The sequence below is a fragment of the Haplochromis burtoni genome, unplaced genomic scaffold (assembly GCF_018398535.1).
Source record: "Haplochromis burtoni strain Fernald_Lab_line unplaced genomic scaffold, NCSU_Asbu1 Contig_2201, whole genome shotgun sequence".
In the NCBI taxonomy this organism is placed as follows: domain Eukaryota; kingdom Metazoa; phylum Chordata; class Actinopteri; order Cichliformes; family Cichlidae; genus Haplochromis; species Haplochromis burtoni.
This window is the reverse complement of record NW_024584562.1, coordinates 1-11164: the sequence shown is the minus strand read 5'-3', so window position 1 is coordinate 11164 and position 11164 is coordinate 1. Positions and strand designations below refer to the sequence as shown.

General features: G+C 42.4%; 1 protein-coding gene across 1 annotated transcript; it reads left to right on the top strand.

The window, feature by feature from the left end:
* Positions 1–5598: 5598 nt before the first annotated feature.
* On the top strand, positions 5599–11106 carry LOC121813668 (ryanodine receptor 2-like). The gene is made up of 3 exons (XM_042217557.1): positions 5599–7728; positions 9910–9974; positions 10158–11106. Exons 1-3 carry the CDS (start codon positions 7578–7580, stop codon positions 10260–10262), a joined length of 321 nt encoding a protein of 106 aa, XP_042073491.1. The 5' UTR covers positions 5599–7577; the 3' UTR covers positions 10263–11106.
* The last annotated feature ends 58 nt before the right edge of the window (positions 11107–11164 follow it).

Sequence of the window (11164 nt, the reverse complement as noted above, 5' to 3'; positions counted from 1 at the left end):
TCCTTTTTGCTAAAGCATATAGTTAGGGCTGGACCAGGTGACCCTGAATCCTCCCTTAGTTATGCTGCAATAGACGTAGGCTGCCGGGGATTCCCATGATGCATTGAGTTTTTCCTTTCCAGTCACCTTTCTCACTCACTATGTATTAATAGACCTCTCTGCATTGAATCATATCTGTTATTAACCTCTGTCTCTCTTCCACAGCATGTCTTTATCCTGTCTTCCTTCTCTCACCCCAACCGTCGACAGCAGATGGCCCCGCCCCTCCCTGAGCCTGGTTCTGCTCGGAGGTTTCTTCCTGTTAAAAGGGAGTTTTTCCTTCCCACTGTCGCCAAAGTGCTTGCTCATAGGGGGTCATATGATTGTTGGGTTTTTCTCTGTATCTATGAAGCGCCTTGAGGCGACTTTTGTTGTGATTTGGCGCTATATAAATAAAATTGAATTGAATTGAATTTTGACATTTGACCTTTTATTGTTAGCCAGTCTCTCTCCACAAATTAGGCATACTGGTAGGCCACTCATGTCAGACGTAAATGCAAATGAATCTGCCCAGGCATCATTAAATGTTCTATTTTCTTCAGATATTTTTCTTTTCTTACATTTCTCCATACTTGGCCTACCCGGGGTTGAAAGTCTCGATAAATGCACGGCGTTTTGGCGGGTACACCGGCTTCCACGTTATGTGACGCATATTTTGATATATAACTTCAATATAACTTTATTTTAATATTTCAAGATCACAATAATCTTCCAGTTTAGAACTACAATTTAAAAAAGAACTACCTGCCCTTTGTCTCCGGTTCTGTTCATAAATTTTTATGGACAGGATTTCTAGGCGCAGCCAAGTGGCGGAGGGCTTTCGCTTTGGTGGCCTCAGAATCTCATCTCTGATTTTTGCGAGATGATGTGGTTCTGTTGGCTTCATCGGGTGAGGGCCTCCAGCTCGCACTGGAACGGTTCGCAGCCGAGTGTGAAGCAGCGGGAATGAGGATCAGCACCTCCAAATCTGAGGCCATGGTTCTCAGCCGGAAAAGGGTGGAGTGCCCACTCCGGGTCGGGGATGAGTTCCTGCCCCAAGTGGAGGAGTTCAAGTATCTCGGGGTCTTGTTCGCGAGTGATGGGAGAAGGGAGCCGGAGATCGACAGACGGATTGGGGCTGCGGCTGCAGTAATGCGGACGCTGCACCGGTCAGTCGTGGTGAAGAGGGAGCTGAGTGTAAAAGCGAAGCTCTCAATTTACCGGTCGATCTACGTCCCTACCCTCACCTATGGCCACGAGCTGTGGGTAGTGACCGAAAGAACGAGATCGCGGATACAAGCGGCGGAAATGAGCTTCCTCCGAAGGGTGGCTGGCCTCTCCCTTAGAGATAGGGTGAGAAGTTCGGCCATCCGGGAGGGGCTCAGAGTAGAGCCAGCTGCTGCTCCACATCGAAAGGAGCCAGCTGAGGTGGTTCGGGCATCTGACAAGGATGCCCCCTGGGCGCCTCCTGGGTGAGGTGTTCCAGGCATGTCCCACCGGGAGGAGGCCCCGGGGCAGACCCAGGACACGCTGGAGAGATTATATCTCTCGGCTGGCCTGGGAACGCCTTGGTATTCCCCCGGATAAGCTGGAGGAGGTGGCTGGGGAGAGGGAGGTCTGGGCCTCTTTGCTTAGGCTGCTGCCCCCGCGACCCGACCTCGGATAAGCGGATGAAGATGGATGGATGGATGGACTACCGCAAATAAAATACACTTCAATTAAATACTTATCATTTATTGTCCCAAGCTACGCGGAGCTGCAGTATAAGGATGAAAGAGCCACATGTGACCCCTGGTCTATACAGACAATAATCCCCTCACATAAGTGATGAGTACTGCAAAGGCGAATGCAGTAGGTCACCGCTGGGTAGGTGAGCTGGCACATTTCAGGTTTGATGTCAAATGTCATGCTGGGGAAGGTGAACCGAGACTCATTCTCTCGGTTTCCACTTGACATTGACACCTACTTCACAAAGTGTACTGAAGAGCTGACGAGAGAGGCCATTCAGGCTACATGGGAGGGTTGTGAGTCTGCAAAGAGACAAGATGCTGCATATGTCGCTGCCTTGTGAACATGTCACCATTGCAGCCTGTCACAGTGACCTGGTAAAATCCCAAAGGAAGGATCCCTCTATCAGTACTTATCAAACTGAAAGAAACAAAATCAGTAATAACTAATGATGGCAGAAGGAGAGCCAGTGGCCCTGTGAGAAAGCTTATGAACGAGTGGGGAAAGCTTCATATGGAAAATCAGCTGCAACATCGTACAGCGGCTCAGCGAAGGCAGCTTGTGCTGCCAGCACAATATCGTTTCCTAGTGCTTAAGGAGAAGCCACTCTTAAGAGCATCTGCAGGCAAAGAGCAGCTGGAAAGAGCATCTGCCTCAGATAGTACATGCATACAACTGCACCAGGCATGAGGCAACAGGCTTTTCATCCCACTGTTTAGTCGACACCCCCATCTCCTAGTAGACTTAATTTTTGGCCTGTTAGACAGAGATGGGACTGAAACACCTCAGAGCTATGCTAAAAAGTGGGCTTTGTGGATGGAAGAGGCTTATCGTACTGCAGCTGAGAACAGCCAGCACTCTAGTGCAAGGGGTAGAAGAACTATGATCATCACACACAGAACACAGTCACTCTCCAACCTGGTGAGGCAGTGTCCTAGTCTGTAACATGAGTGAGAGGGGAGGACCTGGAAAATTGAGACCTTACTGGGAGCAAACTGTGTATGTCGTCAAACAACAAGTGAGTGACAGTCCCATTTACAAAATGTGTTCAGAGACGTAATGTGTTTACTTCATAGAAATCTCCTACACCTCGTGAAAGACCTACCTGTTGACCACTGGGGGACCACTTCCACGTAGAGGGAACCAAAAGAAAAGAAGTCATCGTGTTGGGAGACGTGACTGGATGGAGACGCCTGAAAGCAGTGACTGTGAAAACTCTGATACAGCCAGAGTACAGTACTGTCTTAGAGTATCACCACAAGCTCAGCATCAAACAGTGAATCTGAGAGCAACATATCAGCCGCAGAGGAATCCAGAGAGAGCCCAGAAAACAAATACACATATTATATGTCAGAGCAACCCAGAGTCACCTCACCTGGAAGGGAAACTGAACAAGAACAGATTTCCTCTGTTCATTATCTCTCCTGTTTTACAGGATTGTAATCTGTGGTCACGCCCACTACAGCAAGGCCTGTAACATGAACAAATAAATACCACCAACAAGTGTCCCTAGAGGACTGGCGAGACTTTTAAGGCAAGTGATTACTTACCAGGTTACCACATAGAATACCTAAGCTATTAACTAGCATCAATAAGTTAGTCACTAATATTCCTTGGCAGTTGATTAGCATCCCCTGGGCTAGTTACTGTCTAGTAACTAGTAACTATTTAACACCAATTCATGTTATTTGTTAGATTCACTTTTCTTCTTACTTTAGTCAAAAGTCTTTTGACCTAAATATGTTCAAAATTGCATCATCTTGACATTTACACCAGTGTTGTACAACTCTGAGTGCATTCTGCAACTGATGGGAGGGAAAGGACTCCTTAGCACGACCATTAGAAAAGCCCACACAGCGCACAAGTAGTTTGGTGTTTAAGTGGCTCAGAGGATCAAGGACAGGAGCAGTGACAAAAGTTATCCTCTCATCACGGTGAATGTTGTGCGCCTTATACAACAGGACAGCGTGAGAGAGCTGGACCATTTTTTGTGCCTAGGTATTTTGTGCAGGTGAAGCAATGAAAAACTCACATTTCTTAGTATGACAGGACAGGATGATCACACTGAGGCACCTAAGAGAAGAAATCCAGACCCTTTAACGTTCAAGGAAATTGTGACGCATTAGTACAAACAAATGATCATTAATAAATCAATATCAATGACATAAACACACAGGAGATGCAGGATGAGTTATCCAGATTCATTTAATAATTAACCAACAAATTTAGATTGTCCAATTAATGTTGCTACTAATTCCCTGATTGATACATTTCTTTACATTTGCCCATTTTTTGTTAAGTTGATTCAGAAATAATTAATTGATCAAATTAAACTACAATTCCTGCGAGCTTTGGCAAAGCTGAGCATGTTCGGTCTGTTGTGTATACAGTTGTGGCTCTAAATACAGGCTGAAGTGGCAAAGTGCGCAAACGCAAACTTTGTACCACTGACAAAACATTAGACCACAACTGTATTCATAACTCAGGTTGATAGTAGCAACAGTTTTTAACGCAGCACAAGCTCTCTAAGAAGACGAACTCCTCAAAAACTTGAGAAGAAACCTCGGGAAAGGCAATTCAGAGAGAGATCCCCTTTCCACGGATTGCTGGGGGTGGGTGGGGTATTTTCCATGTTGGAAAGTACAATGGGAGCAAGACTAAAGACTGAATGGAAGTTCCACTGTGATCTCATGGTCCACTTGCTCTTGTGCGGTGCTTCCATAGGGGCGGGCCCTGTAAAAAAGATAGAAATGAAGAACATGGACAGCAATGTGCCATAGCTTTTGAATGTGACCAAATTCTTCTCTGTTAGAGCTTCTGCTCTGTAAACCTGTTTTGCTTGGCATCAATAAGTCATTTGAGCCAGGGATGATTCTGAACTTCCTCTAGGGTGAGGCGGTCTTCATGGTTCTGACAGTAACAACCCAACAGGAAACACTTGCAATCTGTTCAGAAATACAAAAGAGCGGTTTGAGTTTATCACGTTGGTGTTTATATAAGTCTGCGTGTGCATTAGCGATACAGATAAAGACAGATAACACAGAAAACAGAATTTTCAAGCCTTGTAATGCGACAGGTTAAAGAATAAACATTCAGCTTACTCTCTGAAATGTCAGTGTGCATCTCAGATGTGTTGTTGTCGTGAGGGATGAAGTGATGTAACATCCTATCCATCACCGCACCCAGCTGCAAAACTGTGACGCAATCTGCTGTGGTGGCATTAAAGTCCTGCCAGTTTACAGCGGCTGATTTGGTCCCTAACATCCAGAGAGTAATTGTTCATGGTTGTCTATAGCCCTGTTCTTTAAGTTATCTAAAATGAAAGAACAGGGCTATAGAGTCGGCCTTAAAATGGAAACATTACATATATAAATACTAACTTACATCATGGAGCCCTGCTCTCAGAATCGGTCCTAGATTTAACACTGTCTGTGAAACTGGATTTAATTAAAAATGTTTAAATTGAAAGGTTTTAGAACATGTTTAGCACCATCCTGTGCCTGTTCAGAGCAGGATGTCATTAGGTTGGATGCACTTACATTAGTTTATGCTAATTTCCTAGTTTATAACTAGTGACAGAACAGTTAATTTGCTGGAAAACAAGGTGACTAAAACTAAAAGTCAGTTTGAGGGGGTCCCGTTTGTATGGGCCCTTTAGTTTGATGAGCCAGAATATAAAGAAACTCAGAAAGAGATGAGAAACAAAGTAACTGACCTCTATCAGTCTGTCTGTCATCTAGTATCATCTGTCAATCTGTCGTCTATCATAGAAGGTTACAAAGCCATGTCTAAGGCTTTTAGGATTCCACCGAATGATGGGTGAGAGCCATTACTCATAAATGAAAGAAACATAGAACACCTGTGAGGCTTCTCAGGATGACTCAAATACTTTTTTGTACCCAAAGCTAATACTGGGATGTCTGGTATGCACTGCTGCAGTTCACTTTCTTGGCTGTGGGAAGTTGCTCCCATCAAGTTTGTCTCACTAAAACTTCATTTTTTGCTGTCTGTAAAGAGCACACACTTCCATTTATGGACAGAGAGCTTTGAGTCAGTAGTTTTAGTCTCGGCAGTGTTACCCTCAGGCAGTAAGAAGATTACTTATTTTGTCCGCTTCTTTTTCAGGCATCTATTACGTTTTTGGGAATAGCAACAGTGCAAGTAATATAAATAATTATATGTTACTAACCTGAGCCTTTACTGTGATTTAAGCTCAATTTAAGACTGTCTTTGGGGGTTACCTTATTTGGCTCCAGGAAGTCTATCCAAAATTGGTGAGCTGGATAAGGGCATTTGGAGTATCAGAATCAGCTGATATACCAGTTTCATGATAGCGGTGCCTACCTACCTTACCTATGCAGCACAAGCTTCCATTGTTTAGCCAGTTTAAAAGAGACAACTTTGTGACATAGTAAAGTCTAACCAAAGATGTGGCCATGAAACAGAAATGGAACAATTATGATGAATTTAAATGTTGGAAGTGTAAGCCATTACCTATACATAAGCACCTGTGTCATTAATGCAGGTCAGTGTGAGTCGGGGTGAAAGATAAGTGTATCGCAAAGCCAAACATTAGACCAGTGATGAGAGACATGCCAAGTACAAACAGACTCAGCTTAGATAAGAATGTTTTCTGCTGCTAAGCCATCTGAAAGAAATACTATATAAGGGCTCTATGGTATTTTCTGAGGGTAGAAGGAAGCCTTCTGTCACCCGGAAATTTCAGGACACACAAACACACACTAATCCCCTATAGTCAGCCACCCATTGCATTCCATAGAGCTCTTTTGTCTCCTATTAGGGGCTAAGTGTTGCAGCTCTGCCTGTCTGTAGTTCAAGAAGGTGACAGCCGCTTAGTGGGATGGTGAGATGCACTAATGAACGGCACTGCCCTAGCAAGATTGGTCTCCTTCCTTACAATAAGGCTTATAGTAGCAAAAAATGGTCAGATGATGCGTTCCATGTGAAAGCAGAAGTCGGAATTTCCTGAATTTTTCAGTGTCCCCTCAAGTCAGATTTCCAGCTCTGAACATCGCATCAACCAACAGCCTTAATCAGCCCAACTTAACCATCCAACATGGAACCACTGTATATAAACATTAGTAAAACTGTAAAACCTGTAATCTGTGCTGCTACAGCTGTTTATTTATGACTCGCTACATAAGCCATATGCATAGCACCGGGCAGGTTCTGTCTGCGAATGTGCTGCGGTGCTTTTAACACAAACATTGCGCTGTGTTGTTACTGATGCATTAATAGCTCTGCCTTGCTAAGATAGAACAAAACATTTTTTTGTGGTTTCGCATTGTTTTGCAACGCCTTCATGAAGAAATCTGGATGGAAGCATATGCTCTCCTAAAAACTGAACATACCTTTCAGCATTGATTTGGTTTCCTCTGTAGTCTGGAGGATGCATCATCCAAAAAGAATTTAAAATATTTATTTGTCCAACCATAGAACATGCTTTATACTTTCCCTCGGTCCCTGGTTTAATGAGCTTTGGTCCGCAGAAGGTAGACAGCAGCGTTTCTAGATCATATTCACATATGGCTTCTTTGTAACCTGCAGAGTTGAGGGCACTGTGAACTGCATTCACTAACAATGATTTTTCAAAACGTTACTGGAGCTCTACAGCGACTAGAATCATGCCTGTTTTACTGCAAAGAGACTTACAGATGTCATGTCTTCTGATGTTTTAGAAACATTTGTGTGTTCAAGCTGTTTGTGACAGTCATGGTTCTGCCCATTAAAAACCCAATGCAAAAGATTTGACCTCTGTTACCCCTGTACCCCCCTTCCTGTGTATCTCTCTCTCTGTTCCTCAGTGTTACATGTTCCACATGTATGTGGGAGTGCGAGCAGGTGGAGGAATTGGTGACCAGATCGAGGATCCAGCTGGTGATGAGTACGAAATCTACCGGATCATCTTTGACATCACTTTCTTCTTCTTTGTCATTGTAATCCTCCTGGCTATCATCCAGGGTGAGGCATCCTACACATACATGCACACAAACAGTTTAATGGACTCCAAACACAAGCAGTTAATTAGGCAACTATTAGCCAAATGAATACATTCTAATATTGTAAAGTAGAGTAAACACCACAGGAAGTGTTTGTTTCTATTCTATAATACAGAGTGCTGATTCAAATGTATAATTATTTTGAGAGCAATCATTTCTGGTTCTGTTTGGTTTCCAATATTTTGGTTGTTCTGTTTATTTCAAATTGACTAGACTAAATAATCGCGACGTCTCTCCAAAGTGGAGTACACTTGAACACCACCTTAAACAGTTTCCTGCTTGTAAATTCAGATAAAACTGAGCTTATTGTACTTGGCCTTAAAAACTTCAATGAAACATAGTGCCTAACCAGATACGAACTCTGGGGAAAGGATATGTGCATACTAAACAAAATATAGGACTGCTTTCTTTGCACAACATCTCTAAAACTAGAAATATTCTGTCACAGAGTGACGCTGAAAACCTATTTCGTGCATTTATTACTTCTAGGCTGGACTACTGTAATTCATTATTTCGGATGTCCTAAAAACTCCCTGAAAAGCCTTCAGTTAATCCACAATGCTGCAGCAAGAGTCCTGACAGGAACTAGATATATTGTATTTCTGCCATACTAACGTCTCTTCATTGGCTCCCTGTTAAGTTCAGAACTGAATTTAAAATCCTCCTCTTCCCATAAAAAAACTTTTTCTCACAAAGTGAGAGAAAAAGGTCACTAAAGAAGAAACAGTGCAACACGGTAACTAAGGGAGGATTCAGGGTCACCTGGTCCAGCACTAACTATATGCTTTATCAAACAGGAAAGTTTGAAGCCTAATCTTAAAAGTAGAGATAGTGTCTGTCTCCTGAATCCAAACTGGAAGCTGGTTCCACAGAAGAGGGTGTACTGTACTGTAAACTCTCAATCAGAACACCTAAGATGGGTTTGGATGGGTCTTCTTGCATGAAAGTGAACTAAAATATACCACCAAGGCAACGAACCAGTGGTGGAAGAAGAAGCAGCACATTAGTTGTGCTGCCTTCCATGGAGTGGCCGAGCCAGTCTGCAGAGCTCAGTCTAATAGAAGATTGATTGATTGATTGATTGAATCTTTATTTTGAACATGTTGAAAAAGTACAACAAAATAGAATTAAAAGAGACAAATGAACAAAGCAAAACAAAAGGAAAACGAGCAACCACAACTCCAAATAACTTTCATGTTCAAAAAGGAGCAGGAAGAAGCATAAGCTTATTTAATCCCACCCCTTTTCCACTATCTAGTATCAATAGACTACAGAAATCTGTGGAGGCTTTGAATTGCCAAGAAGGAGCCAAGTAATCTGAAGAATTTCTGTAAAGAGGGGTGGGCCAAAATCACTCGTAAGATGTGCAAACCTGGTGATCACCTAAAAGAAATGCCTTACCACTGTGTGTGCCAACAAGGGTTTCTTCACCAAGTGCAAAGTCATATTTTGGTTGGGGATTAAACATCTGTTTCACTCAGTGATATGCAATTCAATCCATAACTTCAATGAAATTTTAGATTTTAGGTGTATATTCTTTCTCTCTCCATTAAAATGTAACTACCATAAAACTTAGAGACTGTTCATTTCTTTTCCAGTGAGAAACGTTAGTGGTAGTAGAAACTGAGTAGGGACCAAATAATTATTTCCCTCTGCCACACATATTGACAATGATGATAACTAAGCTTGTCAAAAACAAAAGTTTGGGGCCTAATCGTAAAAGTAGGGTGTCTGTCTCAGGAACCCAGACTGGAAGCTGGTTTCATTGGAGAAGAGTTGGTTAGAGCTGAGGGCTCTACCTCCCATTCTACTTTTGGAAACAAACCAAGCGTTGGCTTACATTCTGACACTACAGTGCTCAGTTGGATTAATATGATATTATGAGGCTTTTAAAATATGATGGGTCCTGGAACATTCAGGATTTTGCATCTGTGTAGGCTTTGTCTTTAGTGTTTATATCCTTCCCTATAGGGACATACACACTTTGGACGTAATATAGAGAATGTAACTGAATAGCAAAAAAGACTCCTTTAGAAGTATTATAGTAGATATAGTAGATAGCCTGTGGTTTTCATATCTATTGTTGTATTCAGTCTAATAATGTGGACCAGCATGTTAAGCTCCACCCTCTCTGAAATTCTAGGGTTAATCATTGATGCTTTTGGAGAGCTGAGGGATCAGCAGGAACAAGTGAAAGAAGACATGGAGGTGAAAACACACACAACAGTTCAATGCAGTTTTTTTTAAATTCAGGCATATGAACATGTAAAAATATAGATTTTGTGGTTCTTTTGTTTTGTATAGCTGTACCTCCAACAGAGGCATAGATGAAGATTGCCAATAGGTTACAATAAATGACAACCACCTAACTATCACGTGTTTCTCTTGCAGACCAAATGTTTTATCTGTGGAATAGGTAATGACTACTTTGACACCGTGCCACACGGCTTTGAAACGCACACTCTACAGGAGCACAACTTAGCCAACTACCTGTAAGTACGTCTGGAGAGTGTCTGTATTTCTGTGTGTGTTATTGTACCTTTTAACACCTACATCATCATAGATCATCACACCTACATAGTACACAGTCTTTCAGGTCAGTTAATGAAAGATAGGTACCCAATCTTGGTGTACTTGGGGCTTGGTCCCCAATCTCAGGTGGGCGATGATATCTATGATATTTGTCCTGGCTTGTTTTGTACCACAGCATTTGTGTTACACTGAGGTGTGTTTCCACATTATTATCCCCAGTGTTTGGACACTTATTATCCAGTTACATACATTTCAGTGTGGTATTACTCAACTGTAACCACAGTTGTTACCATGATACTACTTGGATATTAAGTGCTTGTTACTTTGGTAATTGAGTCCTAATGACTTAGAAATGACCACGTTACGTTCTTGTCTTTGCCTTGTTACCCTTCCCACTTTATTACTGAGCTGTAATAGAAAATACAACCAAAATTTCAAATGTCTGTTGACTTTAAGCCTAAATACAGTACTGTGTCTTAAGCCAGCCCTCATTTCTTGGTATATTGGTTTATGTACAAGTTTCTTAAAATTGTTGTAAAGTCCAAGCTGTCATTAGGAGAGATGTGGGGCAAACCCTGGACAGGTTGTTAGTCTCTCAGAAGACAACAATTCACATGCACATTCACAGCTATGGCCAGAATCACCAATTAAGCTAACAAACATGTCCTTCGAATGTGGCAGGAAGCCTGAGAGAACCCACACAGGCAAGTTAAGAATACACAACTGCCTCCAACCAGCAAGTGCCACTGTAACCTCTGGCACTGATGCTGTGTGACTGATATATGCAATGATAATACTGTTTGTGTTTTCTAACAACTGTGTGTGTGTGTGTGTGTGTGTGTGTGTGTGTGTGTGTGTGTGTGTGT

What these genes read in the sequence shown, in the direction of transcription:
- LOC121813668 (XM_042217557.1), top strand. Translation starts at nt 7,578, where the DNA reads ATGTTCCACATGTATGTGGGAGTGCGAGCAGGTGGAGGAATTGGTGAC. An exon ending in CCTCCTGGCTATCATCCAGG is followed by an intron (nt 7,729 to 9,909) that starts GTGAGGCATCCT and finishes CTGAAATTCTAG; the next exon opens with GGTTAATCATTGATGCTTTT. An exon ending in AAGTGAAAGAAGACATGGAG is followed by an intron (nt 9,975 to 10,157) that starts GTGAAAACACAC and finishes TTTCTCTTGCAG; the next exon opens with ACCAAATGTTTTATCTGTGG.